The 20,979-nt window shown below is 43.3% G+C and overlaps 1 protein-coding gene across 1 annotated transcript in view; it reads right to left on the bottom strand.

Moving 5' to 3' along the window:
- Nucleotides 1-20,979, bottom strand: part of txnrd3 (thioredoxin reductase 3) — an 81,637-nt gene that overhangs the window by 58,532 nt on the left and 2,126 nt on the right. Inside the window, exons 3-5 of the mRNA XM_037678687.1 lie at nucleotides 6,863-6,972; nucleotides 6,473-6,580; nucleotides 6,196-6,268 (exon numbers count right to left, since the gene is read on the bottom strand). Of these exons, the coding sequence (XP_037534615.1) occupies nucleotides 6,196-6,268; nucleotides 6,473-6,580; nucleotides 6,863-6,972 (291 nt within the window). The remainder of the gene's footprint in view (nucleotides 1-6,195; nucleotides 6,269-6,472; nucleotides 6,581-6,862; nucleotides 6,973-20,979) is intronic.

Here is a 20,979-nt window from a genome sequence, read left to right as displayed (position 1 = left end):
CATCATTCGAACTGGCGGGAAAGGCGTAGGATGTAAATAAGGGTCCTTTCATGTCAGCCTTCTCCTGGGTTACGCCGGACAACCCCTGGGGTGCCATCGGACGGGAGCGGTGTGATAGCCGATGCGAAAACGAGGTGGGATGGGGTGAGCATTCACTCAGCCCCCCTCCACCGACACTACGCTCCCCAGGAGGGAAAAAAGCAGCGGGGGCTGCAGCTGAGCACGCCTATCCCGGAGGTGTAGTGAACTAAGCCTGAGGTCAAATCCTGACCTTAAGGACCTTATGGGACAGAAACTGTCATTTCATTGATTTGAATCCAGAAATACAGGTTGACCCATCCTGAGACTTTCTTTCTTGAATTGATCAAGTGAAAGAACACTCTCTTTTCTATTATCATTACTATTTTACAAATGTTTGATAATCAAAGTGTTTTTAGTTCAAACCATTTTAGATGTTGCAGTGAACTAATCATTTTTAATTAACTGTGAAACAGTAATAATGATTTTAATCCTCATGCAAAGTATAAATCATGTTAAGGTCTGTTACAGAGTAATTATGCATTTTCTGATTTTCTGTCTTTGAATGAGCAAGTGTAAGTTGGTCCAAGGTTGGAGACAAACGCAAACAAGTTGTTGGAATGAACTGTCATGTTTTTAAATCCTCTCAGACGTAAATAGAGAAGCTGGCACCTGTTGTCCCCCAACTCGTCTGAATATTCCTCTCGTCTGTCTGAAAAACATTTTCAATCTGTTCCATAACATTCTTGCTGTTTTTCTGACTCCTAGTGACCTCTTACGTCACAAAAACACACCCCTGTCTGGTCGAAACGACCAATCAGGACACTCCCAAATGAACCGGAAATAGAGCTCTTTAAATGTCGGTACTTCCTAGTTCAAACCAGTCAGGTTTTGGAGTCGAGTCGGGTGGAGAGTCGCTTCAGGCTCCGGCTTCAGTCGTTGCAGCTCCAGTGCTGGGAAAACGGGAAAATCCCGACATGATCCAGAGCTCTCCGAGTCTTTTGGGATTATGACATCTTCCACCTCTGAGTGGAACTTCTGAAGGACTCCACTCATGTGAAGTCCACTCGTGAGGTGAACTTGTGTCGAACAAGTACCGTCACTACTTCGGACGATTCACAGCTGTTCCTACGGAGACGCTGAAAGGGTGCGTTAAATGGAACTTCGTACCAGGGAGACATCTCCAGGTAAAAGAGATTTATACCACCTAAGTGTACCGGGGAAGAAGCTGGGAAAAACCCGGAGAGTGCCGTTCTGATGCCGACACAAACATTTTCCCTCGTCCATCTTTTCATCTCCCTCCCTCTAAACTTCATCTTTCCATCTTTAAAATTCTTCTATCTGCTAGCAAATTAATCCAGATATTTTTAGAAATGTCTGTTGTGAAGCAGGGAAACAATCGCCGTATTGTTCCCTCCTTGTAAAACTTGCTAAATAAGCTGTTGTTATTTTCAATTTTTGCCAATTAATGTAAATGTGTGATGTGTTAAACTTGATTCTGTTAATAAATGACCACGTTCATTTTGATGGGTCAAAGATAATTAACGTTTCCGTCCACATTTTTTAATTATTCAATGCACGTTATTACTCAGTCCAGAAAAATGAAAGAATCCGTTTAATTTATGAATATATCATGCATATGTTCATCTACAGAGGAACCATCCGATTCGCTCCGAGGGTCGGCGATAAGAGGAAAAAATACAAGATGGCGTTGTCCAGCGTGTAGTAACCTGTCATTGGGAAATATTCCTCGGCGCTTACCTTGAATAGGACTACTCGTCATCTTCTCCTCGGGGAGGAGAACTCACCGGACGACCGGAGGTCGACTGCCGGGCCAAGCATCCTTAACAAAGGTTGGTCATCTACACAATTTTCCTTCTTTGTTCTTCTGACAGTGCTATATTAGCTCGCTGAAGAAAAAATGGGAGCCGATTTCCCGCTCTTAACGTAATTTATACGGACCGGGTGGGGCCCACACAGCAGGTGGGCGTGGACTAAATTTTTTTCAGTGCTTATGCTGCGCATAACGGGATAAACCCATCAGCGACAGCCTTAAAGGGCGAAGCTTATACGACATAGAACTCCCTGCTGCAAAATGTTCCTCGGGGTCACATGCGCCCCCCCCCCCCCCCCCCCCCGACATTGCTCCGGGTCCCCCCTGGGGGGCACGCCCCACTATTTGAGAAGGACTAGTTTATGCCATGAACTTAGCAGATGTTTAAAGCCATTTAACATTTTATTTTATTCATTTATTTAAAAGAAACAAAACAACTTCATCAAAAAGAAAGTATTGAATGAAAAGAGTGCAGAAAGAAGAAAAATATTATACCTGCCCCTTATTTAAAAAAATATAAAATAACTTTAAACAATCACTTAAATTAATCACTTTAATATCCACTTTAAAGCTAGGAATAAAAAAAAAAACATGTTTTGTGTTAGCAGAATTTAATACTAACTAAAACTTATCCAACATTAATAAAACTTACCTCAAGTTGCCTTTTTGGACATGCAATTCAATTCAATTCAGTTTATTTATATAGAGCCAAATCACAACAAAGTTGTCTCAGGGCACTTTACAGGAACATTCACATACATAAAAGTCAATTAGTAAAGTTCTCTATCTAAAGAATCCAGCAGACAAGTTGAATCTTGGCTTTGTTGCAGTCTCCCATCCTGAGCAAGCACAGTGACAGACAACAGTGGAAAGGAAAAACTCCCTTTTAAAAGGAAGAAACCTCCAGCAGAACCAGGCTTAGGACAAGCGGCCATCTGCTTTGACCGGCTGGTTGAGAGGACAGGAAGGAGAAACAGACGAACAGAGAATGGTGAACGAACATGCATGTATATATTTGTAAAAATTGTACTTGAGGAGATTACAGCCTCAAATAAAATCAATGACGATGATATCGGAACTGGATCGGTATCAGACGATATTTAGCTTTAAGTATCGAGATTGGAAGTAAAAAAAAAAAGTGGATCGGTGCATCCCTATTTTGAATACGCTGGACCCAACGTACGTTATTCCTTCACATAGCTTTTTTTTTGTGATAAAACTGCAGCAGAACTCCACCATGAAATAGAACAAAGTGGGGGAAGCTCTGATGAGCTGCAGCTCAAAGGGTAACTGTTTTTTCTCATATTATACTAAAACTTATACAGACAAGTTATACAACAAACTTAATGTAATTAGTCTAGGAGGAAAGACAGGCTGCAGGTTTCTTTTCAAATCCTAAAGGAGAGTTGGCGTCATTATCAGAAGGCAGTTAAAGCCGCCAAATCGAAGTTCTTTTCTGCGATAATTTCCTCAAACTCCCACAACCACCGAGCCCTTTTTTCCACCCTGAACTCAGTTCTACACCTCAGTGAACCTTCACCTCTAGAAGCCTCAACTGAGCTGTGTGATAACTTCCTCCATTTCTTTTCTGAAAAAGTTGCAAACACCCGGGCACACATTTCTCCACCTGCTCATGATCCGTCCATCCCATCTTATTGTGTTGCTGTTCTTGACCACTTCGAGCCCATCTCTCTGTCTTCCCTGGAGCAGGTCATGTGCGGCTTGAAGCCATCTGGCTCCCCTTTTGACGTTGTCCCCCCTCGACTCCTCAAGGAGCCTCTTCCTGTTCTGGGCCCTCCTGTTCTTGGCATTGTGAACAGCAGCTTAGCCTCAGGTGTGGTGCCAATAACTTTTAAACATGCTGCTGTCCAACCTCTCCTGAAAAAAACCTAGCCTTGACCCCTCAGTCATGTCCAACTTCAGGCCTGTCTCCAGACTCCCATTTGTCGCTAAACTACTGGAAAAAATAGTGGAGTCCCAGCTGAAATGCTTTCTAGAGGATAATGCCATCTTAGAGCTATTCCAGTCTGGCTTTAAACCTCTCCACAGCACTGAAACTGCTCTACTCAAGGTTTTAAACGACATTCTCCTATTCACAGACGCTGGTGATTCTGTGCTCCTTCTCTTACTGGACCTCACATCTGCCTTTGATACAATCGACCACGAGATCCTCATTGTGAGGTTAGAGCAGTGGGTGGGCATTACTGGGTCAGCCCTCGAATGGTTTAGATCTTACCTCGCTGACAGGTCCTTTTGTGTCTCCATCAAAAATTTTAGTTCAGCCTTGGCAGCGCTTAAATGGGGGGTACCGCAAGGGTCCATCCATGGTCCTCTTTTATTTTCTTTATACCTGCTGCCACTAGGTGCTATTTTCAGGAAACATAACATACCTTTTCATTTCTACGCCGACGACTGCCAAATCAACTTCCCCCTCAGACTCAACGGTACTCGCTCTATTCAACCGTTACTGGACTGCCTGGCTGACATCAGAGATTGGATGGCTTTAAATTTCTTGAGTTTTAACGAGAAGAAATCTGAAGTTATGCTGTTTCCTTCCAATGACACGATCACCAACCACTGCATCGACCTATCCGTTCTGTCATCGCTATTGAAACAAAGAGCCACTAATCTAGGAGTGATACTTGACCCTTCTCTGAAACTCAACAATCATGTAAATATAATTGTTAAATCCTGCTTTTTCCAGCTAAGGCGACTGTCTAAGCTGAAGCCCATATTGTCCAAAAATAACCTGGAGACAGTAATTCATGCATTCATTACATCCAGGCTCGACTATTGCAACTCACTCCTTTTTGGTATCAGTCAGACCTCCATAGCTAGACTTCAACTGGTCCAAAATGCAGCAGCCCTGTTTTTTGACCAGTACAAGCAAAAGAGAGCACATTACACCTGTTTTGGCCTCACTACACTGGCTTCCGGTTCACCTTCGAATCAAATTCAAAATACTCTTGTATGTCTATAAATCACTAAACAGCTCTGCCCCCTCCTATCTTACTGATCTGCTCCAGCCGTATGTCCCACCACGTTCTCTCAGATCAGCAGACCAGTTGCTCCTAACAGTCCCAGGAACCCGTCTCAAGCGCAGAGGTGACAGGGCCTTCTCTGTAGCAGGCCCAAGACTTTGGAATGAGTTACCTCTGCTCGTTAGACAGGCCCCCTCCCTCACAGTTTTTAAATCTCGCTTAAAAACACACTTTTATTCCCTGGCTTTCAGCACTGTGTGATCTGTGCTGAGTCTGTGTGCATCACACTGTGTTGGTCATGTTGCGGTTGTTGTTGTTATCCATTATTGTTTTTATTGGTTTCTACTTTTTGGTGTCCTGTTATGTAATCTGTTGCTGTGTGCTTGTTCTGTTTGTCCCTGTACAGCACTTTGGTGTGCTTTGTCACTGTTTAAAGTGCTTTATAAATAAATTGGTATGGTATGGTATGGTAGTCTTTTTAACAGGTTTAAGAGAGGACAGATGACACATCACCTGGAGCCAGTTCTAAATAATACAGTTTATGGTTTATAAATTACAATTCAGAAGTTTTTGTGCAGATTTGCACAGGTTTTGAAAATTTGTTAAAAGATTTAACAAATATGAATAAGTATGGTTAAGACTGTGAAGTCTGTATATTTTATTTTAGGTAAAGTTTTGAAAATATAGAAAATGTTAGAGCAATATGGTTAAAAAAACTGAAGTCTGTATTTTATTTTGAGTTAAAGGTTAATGCACTATGGTAGGCTGAAGTCTGTTTACTTTTGTATTCATATATTTTTAATTATTTGTCTGTGATGGACTTGAGACCTGTCCAGGTGTCCCCTGCCTCTCACACAGTGAATGCTGGACATGGGAACCAGTGATACCCGTGACCTGTAAAGGAAGAAGTGCGTAAAGATAATGGATGGATGACAGATGGATGAAATATTTATTCCTAGATATTTTTATTTATTTTAGAAAAAGCCAGGCAGCTAAACTAATACTGTTAATTTAAGTTACAGAATTTTATGCACTCCTAAATTTGTTCCTATTTTTTGGTATAAATATAAAATGATGCAAAAACATTTGATAAAGTAAAGAACCTAAAATTATTTGTTTTAAATAAATGTTCTATTTGTTTACATTGTTGTTTACTCTTCATCTGGTCAGTTACATAACTGAAACAAAATTTATGACCATTTCAATAGAAAAATCGATTTTGAATCAAATCGTGACACCAAAAACAGGAATTGAACTGAAACAGAGATTCAAACCCATAATGCATAACAATCAAATGTGTTGAGCCAGGCAGCCATGTTGCTACTTGATCAGGTCAAAACGTCAGAAAAGGACACGTCTTACCCCAAGAAGTTCCTTTTGGTGTGGGCACAACGTAGTCCAATACCATGACCTTCTTCCCCAAGATAGCAGCTTCCTGTTGTCAGAGGAGACAGTGTTAGTAGTATTTCTTGTTTACAACCCCCCCCCCCCCCCCCAAATCGATTCAACACTAGAACAAGTTAAAGGAGCTCGCAAAAGTGAAGCAGCTCAACAGAATTGGATCATTACTTGTAGCTTCACAACAACGATCTGCTGCAAATATTTCACAGCTATGGTAAAAGACATTTATCAGATGAACCTTGGAGCAGGCCAGGCCTCCAGACCCCCCTCCAATGACGATCAGGTCGTAGTCGAAAGCTTCCTTCTCATTCTGCAGTAGCTGCTGTAAGCTGCCATCTTTATGAGCCTTGATGCAAACATGAACAGGACGTTTCAATCAATGCATGAGAACAACGTGTCATCACACCAAATGTGTGTGTGTGTGTGTGTGGGGGGGGGGGGGGGGGGGTCAGGGAGGAAGAAAAGGCAACCACTGAATTACTACATGCTCCAGTTCTTTCAAAACAAAAGTATTTCCTGTAGCACCTTCCTCTGCACAAAGTGGCACAAACAGGAAATGGAACCGATCAATCAGAAATGAAATACTGCGTGTGTGTGCGCACGTGCACTGAAGACATTAAAATCTCACCTGCATGGTTTTGTCACAACCACCAACGTGCGTCTTGTTGATGAAAACCTGAGGAACTGTTTGCTGTCCAGTCATCTCCTTCAGCATCTCCTGATACTTTGTTCCATTCTCTGTTGTTGGAGAACAACAAACTGTTTACTTCAGAGTTCGTGTGGACGATGTAAGACAACACAACACTGTAAAGCCAAGTTGTACACTTTTACTACGATGATCACTGAACGTTAACTCGAATATGTGAGCGATGGATAAAAGCGAGCGCTGCAGGTAAACAGACTGAAACTGCTGCTGATCATGTTCCTGACTCATCCACAGCCTGAATGACTGGAAAACATGTTTAATGCAGCATCAAGTTTGTTCACCTTCACTGTTCTGCAAGTTTTCAAAGGCCTGCTAGATCTCTTACAGCTTCCTTCTGTTCTGCGGTCAGTACTTTATTAAAGCTGTTAGAGAATGTGGGCGACACAATATTAATACTGTGCGTGAGTTAATGCAGCAGCAGATCAGATGTTGGTCAGCTCCAGTGTTTACAGTGATCAGATCCAGAGCCTGGGACTAAGATTATACTCATGTGGGACACGTGAAGCTGTAACACCGACTCAGCCGGCATGTGATCATCTGAATGTGAACCTGAACATCTTAAGTCGTCATAAACCGGGGCGGCTGTGGCTGAGTGGTTAGAGCAGTCGTCCTCCAATGCGAAAGTTGGGGGTTCGAATCCACCAGCAGTCACATGTCTAAGTGTCCCTGGGCAAGACATTTAACCCCTCATAACCTCTGATGTGTGTCCCATCAGTGTATAAATGTGATCTAAAGCAGCAATTAGTCTCTTTAGAATGATTTGTTCAATTAGCTTTGTAATGATCTAGTAGAGTGCTGTATGAATGGGTAAATGAGGACACAGATTGTAGTGTAAAGCGCTTTGAGTGTCTTGAAATGATAGAAATATGTAAAGTCCATTTACCATATAAACCGATTTGAACTGAACCATCCTGAATGTTTGCAACGTTGATGGTGGTTTTCAGTTTCTTTGTGAGTCAGAGGCTCACACTTCAGTCATCTGATCAACCAGTTTTGCTGCTGACAACCAAAACCAACTGCTGTTGTCAGCAGCAAAACTGGTTGATCCACTCTGAGAAGGTGCTATTTATAAGACTGAGCTGAATACAGCACCTCAGACAAATGAAGTATTTCGGATGAAAGACGAAACGTTTCTACATTTTTTTGTTGTTTTGTTTTTTGAATGTTCAGATGACCAGATTTAACTTTTTTAGATTTTTCTACCTGGATTGAGCATGCATCAGGATATTCAGTCATCTGAGTTTCAAACATAAAAAAATGTGCAATATTTGTCAGCTCAATCATCAGGTAGAGAACAACAAAAAAGGTTAAACTGTGTCATCTGGACCAGTGTCTTTGAAAGATGTGTCGTCCCCCATCCAGAGGACTTTGTCAGTCTGCAGCCTGCCAACCAGATCTGTCTCAGAGGCAGCCTTCACTGTGTTTAAGACCACAGTGAACTGGTCCAGATGATGTGATTTAACCTTTTTGTTGCTCTTGTGCAATATTTCTCTCAAAGACAGCCAGCTGTTGTTGGCATCTCCAACCCGTACCAAGAGAACCACAGCTGCACTCAGACAGAAAACATCTGCAGCGAACATCCACGCCAGAAAACCACTGATGACGAATAATCAACAAACTGGTCAAAATTAGTTTACGTTCAGTCCACAAGTGCACTCCAGCAGATTAAATCAACGTGGGGGCAGCTACCAAGGAGGGTACAAAATGAGCCAGGGCAGTCGCGATGCGGGGGGGCACAACAAAACTACGTGTGCAGGCAAAAACAGGCCGTGGTTTTCATAACCTGTTTATTCTTTTCTGGTTCTTTTAACATCTCAACATCAACATGTGGTCTCCAACTGCCACAGCTCATCTTTTCTGCAGCAGTTTGTCACTGGAGGACGTGGCTCAGCAAAATCTCCACCTACATTTGTTTAGAAATGCCAGCAGTACCTCCTCAAACACCTGCACCAACATCTGCAATCAGGTGTCTTATTTACAACAAGTGGCTTCTCTGCATCAGGTGAAGCTGCAGCCGGAGACGGACATGATGAGCCCAGACCGGCCGATGGACACACACCAGCAGCTAATGGTGTGAAAAATGTTCAGACAACAAGCAGATCTGACGTTGAGTAGCAAGAACAATACATTTTCTTATGCTACGAGGACAGCAGGTTTTAGCCATGGCTGCAGGCCCACGACGTTCAAAAGCCAGAACCAAATCAGCCTAGACTTGAAAGTGATAAATTATTGTCCATAAAATTTTATTTCTACCTGTGCAAGATGTACGCCACCTCTTGCACAGTGACTGTTGGATACACAGAAAGGTCAGCAGCACGATGGATCAGTGGTTAGCAATGCTGCCTCACAGCAAGAAGGTACTGATTTAAATCCCCAGGCTGGACCTTGGGTCTTTCTGGGTGGAGTTTGCATGTTCTCCCCATGCCTGTTAGCATGCCTGGCAAAAGAGATCAGTGATCTCATGGGACTTACCTGGTTAAATAAATAAATAAAAAGGTGAAGCAAGTAAAGAAAATGAATGATGTTTTATTACTGCAAGCATAATATATTTAAGAAGATTATGAATCTGGTATCCTGGACATTCAACTCTATTGTTAAGATTTTTTTTCAACAAAGCGACAATGTCCTGGAGAACCTGTGTGTCCAGCTGAGACGCACGCTGTGGGGTATGTCATGTATCCGTGGGGAGTGTGGCAGCTGATGTGCCTCTCAGTTGTCTCAGGAGGATGTTGAAGACATTTACATATTTGGATTTATGATAGCAGGGACTCTGCTTTTTGGCATCGGCGGGGCTCTGTTTTATGGACTTTTGAAGAAGACATCGGCAGCAGTTTCGGCCATGGCAAAGCTTCCGAGTCAGTATGAAGGTTTGGTCCGTGCTGTAGGAACTCTAAATCAACTGGTTTACGGGAAGATGGCGCTGCTGTGCATGGCCTGCCCTCTACCTCTGTCTGCAGTGATTGTGTTTTTTCCGTTTTTGTCATTTTTCATCTACAACATCAACTCATTGCTGGTTTATGAACGTCATTAACTCCTAAAACTCTTCCACAGCGGACCTGTTTGCCGCGGCTGGGCTTCCAGTCGGAGTTGCGGGTCGAACTCCACAAATCTGAGACCACTGGTCTTAACTTCATGGACAACTTCTCCTGCTGTGATTCCTACAAGGATTGCACTGATAAACGCCAGGTCTCTGGCTAATAAAACGTTCATTTTGAATGACTTTTTCTCCTCCACCGGTCTGGACGACTTCTGCGTGACTGAGACGTGGCTCTCCTGTCGTGAGTTCATGGCCCTGTCAGAAATTTTACCACTGGACTGTTTTTATTTTAATGCTCCAAGAATATCAGGCAAAGGTGGTGAATTATTAACTATTTTCAAAAAACGTTGGAACTGCAAACTGGTACAGATACCAGCTAATTTTTTTGAGCTTTGAACTGCTGTGTTTTGAGGTGGGCCGTTCAAATCCTGTTTTTTCTGCTGTGTTATACAGGCCACCCAAATATAATAAGGACTTCATGGTAGAACTCTCTGCCTTTTTAACTTCGATCTTACTCAGTTATGATTGGGTTTTGATTCTGGGAGATTTCAATACACATGTCCGTTGCCCTGAAAAGCCGCTGACTCAGGACTTTCTAGATCTGATCCAGTCTCTGAACTTTGTACAGAATGTTGCAGGACCAACTCACTAGCATGGCCACACACTGGATTTAGTGTTAACCTATGGTTTATCCGTTTCCGAGTTAGAAATTGGGGATGCTGTTTTCTCCAACCACTAGGGCTGAAACGATTCCTCGAATCATTCGAGGACCTCGATTTCAAAAAATCCTCGAGGCAAATTTATCTGCCTCGAAGCTTCGTTAAACTGTTCACTTTCATTTTTCTAGCCGGACGGTTTTTGTGTTACACAACGCTAGCGCTTCCGCTAGCGCTTCTGCTTTTGGCTGTCGCGCGCGCATGTGTTTGCAGCTATGGGGGGAAACGGAGAACAGTCCAGAAAACGACAGAAACTATCCAAAGTTTGGGAACATTTTAAATTAAACAGAAAAAAACAGTGCAATGCATCCACTGCAAAGCCGAACTTGCATTCCACAACAGCACGTCATCGATGTTGCAGCATCTGAAAACTCCTGCTGTATGAATCAAACTCGTCCGCAGCTGAGAACCGATATCATTTATGCTCTCTTTGCAAAATACGTGAACCTAAATTATGATAATCTGTCATGTTATAGATGTAAAATGAGGCATATTTTTGCTAACGTAACGTTACACTACAGCTACCTGGCAGGGTAGCTTGTGTGAGAAAGAAAGAAAGAAAACAAAACTGCAGAACTTGATGCACGTTTGTTAACGATAAAAGCCCAGCAACAGACTGACTCATTTATTTATTGCTGTACTTCCATCCTGACTCTAATGAGATATTTAGGGTGAATATTTTGTGTAAATGTATTTACACAAGGTAGTAGGATTTATTATTTTCTTGCTACTGCTGTTTATGACTTGAAAACTGGGAGTAATTTACATTTATTACTACTGTTGTCATATTTGTTTATAGCTAAGCAATCAAGACAAATAATAGTCTTAATAAAAAAAAGCAAAGTATTTTTAACATTTACAATTACAAGTTAATTCTGCAGAACTCAAATATACAAACTTTACATCATCTATCTTACTTACTTAATTTCTAACATAAAAATTCCGTTCAGTTTTCCAATCTAAAAAAAATTATTTTACAGCATTTAGATTTTAGAACACACAAATAAAAACATTTTAATTTTATCCATTTAGATTAATGGTTAAAAATAATTCAGTGACAGAGGGTTCTATTTAAAGCATCCTCAAACCTCACACATGAATAAAAGCTTAAAATGCATAAATCAAATACAACTGACACTAATGTTACTTTGATTGCAGCAGGTCAACAAAGTGTAGATTACCCCTTAACAATATTACATAATTTTATAATATCCAATGAAGTACACTTGAAAATGTATTAAAGCATAGCTATGAACAAACAAATAATAATTTTATTGTACTTCTTTTCAGTAAATTGCAGAGTCACACATTGGACAGCTTTGTGCAAAGGGCACCAGGATGTTCAGTTCTGCAAGCAGCAGACTTCACCAACAGCATTTTAAATATGATCATCATGGACATGCGGCCGCTGTCTGTGGTGGAAGATGAAGACTTCCAGAAAATGATCTCAACCTTCAATCCAAATTATGTCCTTCCCTCCAGATCCTACTTTATAAAAATGGTGGAGAAAAAGTATGAAGAAATCAAAGAAAAGTTGAAAAACACAACTCCTTTAAAGACTTGAGCAACGGTCAAACACATACACACTTGTATGTTGAGACATTTAAGAAAGGCATATTGATGCTACTTACAAGAATACGTTCAGTATATGTTGGCTTTGAAATATAAAATCTTTCATTCTACCCTGTATTCATCCACTCACCTTCTCACCAACTCATGTTCGTGCTGCTGCTGTTCAGTTTTGGTACTATTAGTAATTAGTGTATTCTTAGTTTAGTGTATTTCTTAGTTATCTTAGATCTTATTATTGTTTTTCTTTACATTTTATACTTTTGTTGGATGTAACTTACCCTGTGTACACAATTTCGTTCCACCACGTGCACCAAATATGTAAATGACAATAGAAACTTTGATCCTTGAAAACGCACAAGTGGATTTTGTTATAGCTCAGACTTTCAAGTTGTATTTATAAAGGGCAGTGTTTACTGTTGTTGCTTTAATTTGTTTTCAATTTCATGTTAATGTACTTTTTTCACTTCTGTGTTTTTACATGTAATTACATTTTAAAATAAAATATTTTTAAAAGAGGAATTAAATGGATTATTTACTTAATGTTCTTTTTCGTGTATTTAAATGAGTGGTTACTGCAGAACCTGACAAATTTTGTTTTCGATTACTCGATTAATCGCAAGAATATTCTATAGATTCCTCGATTACTAAAATATTCGTTTACAACAGCCCTACCAACCACAAACCCATTTCTTTCAACACTTCTTTTATCAACGAGTCCAAATCCCCCTCCCCCTCCAGCAAGGCCTTGTCGAATATTTAACCCTTCCACTGCTGCACTCTTTTCCTCTGCTTTTACTAAAACCTCTCTCTCAGTCTCTGAATCCTCTTACATCAACACCCATAAGCTAGTCACTGTACACCAAGAGACCTATGCTAAGGTGCTAGACCTAGTTGCCCCATTAAAAATTAGGCATCCAAAGCGCACTCCACACCCTTGGATGAATGAGATCACTCGAGCAACCAAACGTCAATGCAGGAAAGCCGAACGTAAATGGAAGAAGGACAAACTTCACGTTTCTTTTATCATGCTAAAACATGTTACAAAGAGTACCAGGCCACCGTTAAATCAGAAAAAAACAAATATTTCTCCCAAATCATCGCCTCAAACAGCCACAATCTCCATTCTTTTCAAAACCCATTAACTCCATTTTAACCATGCATCAGTCTGCCAATGGGAGGTCTCTGCAGTTACATGTGAGAACTTTGCCAGTTTCTTTGTTAAAAATATTGAGTCGATCAGGTAACTGATTCCTCACACCACAGCTGACCCCTAAGTCTTTGTCCCCTCCACATCAGTCTTTAACCAGTTTGAACCCATTTCCCTCTCATTTCCAAATGACATCATTGGCCATATGAAACCCTCAGGTTCCCCTGCTGACCCCATCCCTGCATCATTTTTTTAAACAAGTCCTACACTCCGTTGGACCCTCTGTTCTTGACATTATAAACAGCAGTATGGCTACAGGTGTGGTTCCTGACGCTTTTAAACAAGCAGTGGTAAATCCTTTAATAAAAAAAATAAAAAAAAACAGACTTGACCCTTCAACCTGCTCAAATTTCGACCTATCTCCAAACTTCCCTTTCTTTCTAAGATCCTAGAGAAAATAGTTTCCACTCAATTAAACGAGCTCTGAGTGGAAATTCTATTCTTGAAACCTTTCAGTCCGGCTTTAAGAAACTACACAGCACCGAAACAGACTTAGTTAGGGTCTGCAACGACATTCTTCTGGCAAATGACTCTGGTCAGTCTGTAGTCCTGGTACTTCTTGACCTTACCGCTGCATTTGATACTGTGGACCACAGTATCCTTTTATCCCGGCTAGAACACTGGGTTGGGATTAATGGTGCAGCATTGGAATGGTTCTGTTCATACCTGAACGAAAGGAGTTTATGTGTTAATTTTGCCAACACTCCATCTACTTCAGTGCCTCTTTCTTGCAGGGTCCCGCAAGGCTCCATTCTTGGACCCTTCTGTTTTTATTGCATCTCCTCCCCTTAGGGTCTATCCTGAGGGAACATAGTCTTTCCTTGCATCGTTATGCTGATGACTCTCAGATTTATCTCCCGTTAACACCAAACAGTTCCTCCTCCATTTGCCCTTTGTTAAAATGTCTGGATGACATCAAGACTTGGATGGCTGCAAACTTCTTGAGTTTTAATGATCAGAAGACTGAGGTCATTATGTTTATCCCTAGCTCTGCCACTGTCACTGATCCTGCAAACATGGACTCCCTTCAGCCATATCTAAAACAGTCTGTTACCAATCTCGAGATAGTTTGACTCTGACTTTAAGTTTAATAAACAGATAAATTAAGTTCTTCAAAAAAGCTTCTTTGAGCTAAGGCAGATAGCCAAGCTCAAGTCCGTGCTGTCCAGATCCGACCTTGAAAAATTAGTCCATGCATTTATTACAACCCGGCTGGACTACTGTAACTCGCTTTATGCTGGGGTCAGTCAAGTCTCTCTCTCATAGGGCTGAGTACCGAACCGAGGTTCTTTTATGGCACCGACCGAACTGCACCGGTTGGTGTATGTATTGAAACGTCACTCTTCTTTTGGTGTCAAGTTTCGGTATTGGCTGTAACGTGTCACGTGGTTTCAGCATGCAGGCAGGTAAAACACCAGACATATGACAAACAGACTACACCCAGAGCTGTATAAAGCTGCCGTACCTAATCTATGTATACTGTAATATATGTCTATGGTGCTGGCGATGCCCACAGACGGGTTCACGTGCGCAGCGCGTGTTGTCGAACGGCTTCGACAACACGAGCAGAAAGTTGCTCTGTGTTTTTCTGCGAGGAGAGAAGAGTTCATTAGCCTCCCCCATCTCCTCAGCATTAAAGTCAGCCTGTGAGAAGAGCCTGAATGTCCTGGTTCATTATCTCCACGACCGGACTCTTCATCAAAGAACTCTGAGGACGGCTCTGTGTGCTTCAGCTGGTGAGTTTACGTTTGTTAGCGTAACTGCAGCTTAACACGTACATCGAGGTGAAATAAATTATGATCCATGTAACGCTAACTTTGATATTAGTGTGTAAATTTATTTTATCTACGTAGCTAGCAAAACTCAGAAGCTAACTAAAGATTGGCAGTAACATAAATCTTAGCTTGTAAAACTGCTCATCCATCCAGTCAGCTGCTTAAACAGTTCACTGTTCATGTTAATGTTCTCCTCACAGGAACCTCTGACCCAGATGTGAGGAGGACTAAAGAAAAGCGAGGTGGGGGCCACAGGACAATCAAACTTTGTTGTTAAAAGTTTGCTGCTTTTTCTACAGTGGAGCTGCATGTTGGAGGTAAATTAAACTGTAAAGGATTTTGTTGACCAGTTAAACCTTTATCTCTCAGCCTAGATAATGTTTTTTGAGTAATAAGAACACAGCCATGTTATTGTTGATGTTTTGTTCTCATGTCAATTAGGGAGATGATCAGAGCCCTAAACCCCAGAGAACCACAGAGAAGATTCAAGCAGAGACACAGAGGTGCAGATGTCTGCATCAACCCTACCTCATTGAATCCAGTGACCTGCTGGTAGAATGTGAGGGACAATATGTCAGTGCTATCAAACTGACAACCAGGTATCTGTGTGTGCAACAATCATCATCCACACCCTCAGAGTGAACATTTTCTACTGCTGGAGACACCATCAGAGCAGGCTTGTTTGTGTCCAGAGAAAGCAGACATGTTGATGTTTCTGAAGAAAAACTGTTAAGTGAAAAGGTCCTCAGTGTATAGCAGTGAGCATTAGACACTGACATGTCACTGGTTTGTTCCTGGTCTTTTGACCTGGAAATTAATTGTTTGTTTTTATGTAAGAAAACTGCTTGGAATAGAAAAATACCAAAGTTAAAAAAACAAAACTCACAATTTGTACTGTAATGTGTAACGTAATTTTATTCTTGATAGAATTAATAGTAATTACAAAATTGGAACAGAAAAAAGAACCGTCCAGGAACCAACACCGAAGTGAAGGTACCGACACCGGTACAGATTTTTTTGGAAAGGTACCCAGCCTTAATCTCTCACGTCTCCAGCTTGTCCAAAATGCTACAGCTCGACTACTAGCAGGAACTTGCAGGTTCGAGCACATTACTCCAGTTCTGTCCTCCCTTCACTGGCTTCCTGTGCATGTCAGAGTTGATTTTAAAATTCTTCTGCTGACATTTAAGTCTTGCACCACCAATTTGGCCTTGCACCCTCATACCTCTCCGACCTCCTTCATCCTTATACTCCTTCTCGGGCCTTGAGATCATCAGACCAGTTGCTTTTGGCCATACCAAACACTAGGCTGAAGCTCAGAGGAGATTGGGCGTTCTATTTCGTATAGGCTTCGCCCTTTAAGACTTTCGCTAGTGGGTTTATCCCTAGGCGCTCAGCGCTGCACTGAAAAAACTTTAGTCCACGCCCACCTACTGTGTATGGGCCTCAACCCCGGTCCGAATAAATTACGGTGAGAACGGTTAATCGGCTCCCATTTTTTCTTCAGCCAGCTAGCTAGTACTGTCAGAAGAACGAAAAGTTGTCCAGCTTTAGCCGGCACAACCTTTGCTAAAGATGCCTGGGTCTCCGCCACGCCAACCTCCTGACGTCCCGGTGAGCTCTTCCTCCCCGAGGAGAAGCGGACGAACAGCCTTGTTCAAGGTAAGCGCCGAGGAGTGCTTTTCCGTGGCGGGCCGCTATCCGCTGGACGACGCCATCGCCTTTTCTAAAGTGTTTTTTTCCTCGCAGTAATCAAATGATTTCCTCGAAAAAGCCGATGTTAGCAGCAGCCCCGCTGAATGTTTTTCCGTGGAGGGCCGCTACTCGCTGGATGACACCACCGCCTTTTCTAACGCGTTTTTTTTCCTCGAGGTAAATTGGATGATTCCCTTGAAAAAGGTGTTGTTGGCAGCAGCTCCGCTGTGGCTTTTTTCTGTGGCGGGACGCTATGCGCGAGACAACACCACCGCAATCTTTGACGCAGAGTCATGCAGTGACGGAAGACGAGTTGCCGAGCCGATGCTCAGCCACCTCGGATCTTCCCACGTCGACAACCACACCTCTCCCAGCCGTCAGTGCCCTCCTCTCGGAGCTGCCCGGCATAATCCAGGAGGATGTTAACACAAGGGACTTTCCGTCCCTCGCCTCCCTCTGACATGATTGGATGATATGGCGGCAAGGTGGCTCCGCCCCAACTTGTCGCCCTGACCCCATCTGGCCTCGCTGTCCAGCTATGACGTCACACTGGAACGAGGCTGCAGGTGGGCCGGCAAGCTGAAGACATCCGTCTCCACCTTTGCGTCCATCTCCAGAGTGGAGGGTTTTACCGATCTGTGTTTTTTCCCTCAGAATCCCCCCCCCCCGAACCAAGCCTGGTGGTGACACTTAGGGCAAAAGCTTCCAGGATGGACCAGCAACCTGTCCCTCCAGGGAAGCATGACCAGATGGTGACAAGGTCTCCAACCGAGCTCACCAGTGCTCATTCCAGACGGCCGCAACGAACAACAACATCGCCCTGCTGGCCTACAGCATCTCTGAGAGGCTGGAGGAAGCAGACCTGCTGGAGAAGACAAAGAGCTCTCTCTTTCTGTAAAGCTGCTGATGTCATCTTAAACATGTGCCACCTCTGCGATCTGCCTGTCCCACATCGCCACCTGGATGACCATGATCCAGAGGACCACGTGGCTCCACCTCTCAGAGAGGCTGCAGAAAGACCTGCTGGAGGGCCCTATCACCCCAGAGGCGCTGTTCGGGGCCAACTTCAGGAACATTCTTGAGAAATCACAGAGGTCTGAGGAGGTCTCGGAGACTGTACACCATCTGGTGACGTCACAGTCCATCTGCCCCTCTGGCCGCTGGAGGGACCGCCTGGCCAGCAACAGAACCAGAGGCGCTCCACAGCTGCGGCAGCGACTTCACACCCTGCTCCTTCGCCGGCCCCCTCCACCAGGTAACAGATCCTTGAGGGGAAGGTATGTGTTTTTTGATGATGTATGTTTTTGGTATAAAACAGAAACACCTCTGAAAGTAAAGTTTTCATCCGAGATTGTCAGATCAGCTGATCTCTCAGCTCCTCTTCCCACATTCCCCACACAGAACGAGCCAGTAACCTCTAAACAGCATTTTAAATGACACCGCAGTTCAGTAAATAACACAAGCCAGAGCCAGTTTTTAATTTCTGCTGTTTTCTGCCCACTCACAGCGCAGCGGGAGTAAATGTGTTTTCACCACGACAGCTGCAGCCTCCACCAAAACGGCGTCTCACTCAGAAATTGCTCAAGCCTCCTCTCGGTGCACGCCAGCTCACCTCAGCTCTATGCGAGACCACAGCCTGGGCCCAGCAGAAAGGCACACATTCAAACCTTTTTTTCTGTCGGAGCCCCCATTGGGTTCCCCCTGAGAATCTCCGGAGCGAATAATGGCAGTAAGGATTTTTAGTCTGGTTGATGTTCATGAGAAACATGACAACACAAATGCGTGCCCGCTCTCCGAGCGCTACTCAGAGTGGCAGTGAGTGTGTTCCCTGGACAGATGGACGGACCATCTGATCAGAAGGGGTTACACGCTGCAGTTCGCAGCTCAACCCCCACCGTTCAGAGGGATTATAGAGACGGTTATGTCTTCTCCAGAAAAGAGCTCGTCTCTCCAGTCAGAAGTTCAGGAATTTCTGACAAAAAAACGTGATTTCCAGAGTTCCCAACAGAGTGGAAAATACTGTTTTTTTTTCCTCCCACTACTTCCTGGTTATGATAAAAAACGGAAGGATGAAACCATTCTCGACCTGTTCGTGTTCAGCAATTCGATCATGGGGAGACAATTCCACATGCTGACAAACAGCTGATGGAGAACTTCACCAGAACGACTGGTTTTCACCTCCATAGATCTGAAGAGCACATATTTTTACATTTCCATCATTCTGTCCAACGCATGTTCTCAAAATGTGTGGAGATGGCTTTGCAGTTGTTACACATGGCAGGAATGAGAAGTCTTTTTATCTGGACGATATGCTCTTAGCAAGGTTCAGTTAGAAAGACGTCGCACAGAGATGGTTCGCCCGCCTGCGCATAGATCCTGTGTGCCAGAAGAAGTGGATGATCTTTGTGCCCCCTTCCGTGAGAACTGATCTGAATCACTGGGGAAACCCCCTCATTTTGTCAGAGGGAGTTCCCATCAGCAGGCCTACCTCACACGTCTCAGTTTTCACAGACGCGTTCCTGTCAAACTGAGAGGAACGTTTCTGTCCCAAGCAGTGGGAGCACAGTGGCTGGACCACATGTCGCTTTACATAATGTGCTAGAATGTTTTTCACGGTCTGAAACGTGACTCAGCATTTTGCCCCAGCTGTGGGATCAGCATGTTCTGATCCACACAGACAACAAGTGACGGCAGTTTACATAAACCGTCAGGGAGGTGTGCGCTCAGCCCAACTGTTGTTACGCATTATGAAACAGCTGTGTTGGCCACACAAAAACCTACTCTCCATCAGAGCAGTGTACTTTCCCAGCGTTCCTGAACAGGCAAGCGGATATCATGTGTATGGAGACACTAGCTTCACAGTGAGACCTAATGATGGTCCCGCACGCTCTGATCAAAGCTCATTCAGAGTTTCTAGATCAAGTTTTACTTAAATTTCTGTCATTTAAAACAGCCCTGCTGTTAGTTTCTGACGTCGGCAAAGAGAGTCAGTGTTTGTTTGCTCTCTCTAAGTTACTCCCTCATGTCTCAGAATTCAAGCTGACGGCAGTTCAGCCGTACTGCATTTTAACCCTGCTCTGAAAAGCATCACAAGCTCATTCAGATCGAGAGTGATAACCTTGGATGGGTTTTATCCTCCTCATAACTCTGAGGAGGAAGCAACATCTCACCTCCTTCTGTCCCATGCGCGCATTTTTCATGTTACGTGGTGCACTGCGCCGCTTTCAGTGTATGTTTGTGCATTACTGGGACAGCTCTTCAGGATGTCTTCTATCCACCCAGCGCCTCTCACACCGGTTGTGTGAGGCTATTTCTGAAGTTTACAGTTCATCTGGACTGGATCCTCCACCAGAGGGTTTTCATCCTCCATGGCTCTGCAAGGAGGGATGCCAGTGGAGAATATCTGTATGGCGGCTGCCTGTTCGCCATGTTCAATTATTCGTTTTTATCTGTGATCTTTCTACTTTTTCCATGATCCATTCTGTTCTCAGGGTTCTGGCAGAATGATTATTTGTTTCATGGAACCTCACTTTTGAGTTCACACCTGCATGCAATCGCAGTGTGAGATATTTATTATCAGTCACAAGTTCATGACTGCTGATTTTATCGTTATTAATCAGTTCATCCTAAGGAGCTGTTGGTCTGCTCTGTTTATCGTTACACTGTTACAATTTTTATCTTCCGTTGTTCCTATTCACAGCAGCAGGTCTGCTATCTCAGCCCTTTTTTTTCTCCTCACCAGAGATCTTCTCCAGTGTGCTCCTGCGCATGGAGCACGCAATTACACAGCGTGTAATTACGCACACAGAAGGCTGAGTGATGATTTTTTTTTTTTGTGCAAGCAGGTGCTTCATGTTGTGTCCGAGTGGACCCAGTGAGGCATAGACTATATCCTTCTTCACCTTTAACCCACTAGCGAAAGTCTTAAAGGGCGAAGCCTATACGAAATAGAACGTTGGTTACGTACTGTAACCCCAGATTCTATGAGTATAGGCGTAGCCCTTTAAGCTCTGGGCCTCACTGGTTCCTAAATGGCT

Source organism: Nematolebias whitei, chromosome 7 (assembly GCF_014905685.2).
Source record: "Nematolebias whitei isolate Nwh7 chromosome 7, NemWhi1, whole genome shotgun sequence".
NCBI lineage: Eukaryota > Metazoa > Chordata > Actinopteri > Cyprinodontiformes > Rivulidae > Nematolebias > Nematolebias whitei.
The sequence above is the reverse complement of the archived record's forward strand: the minus strand, read 5'-3'. Positions and strand labels throughout refer to the sequence as shown.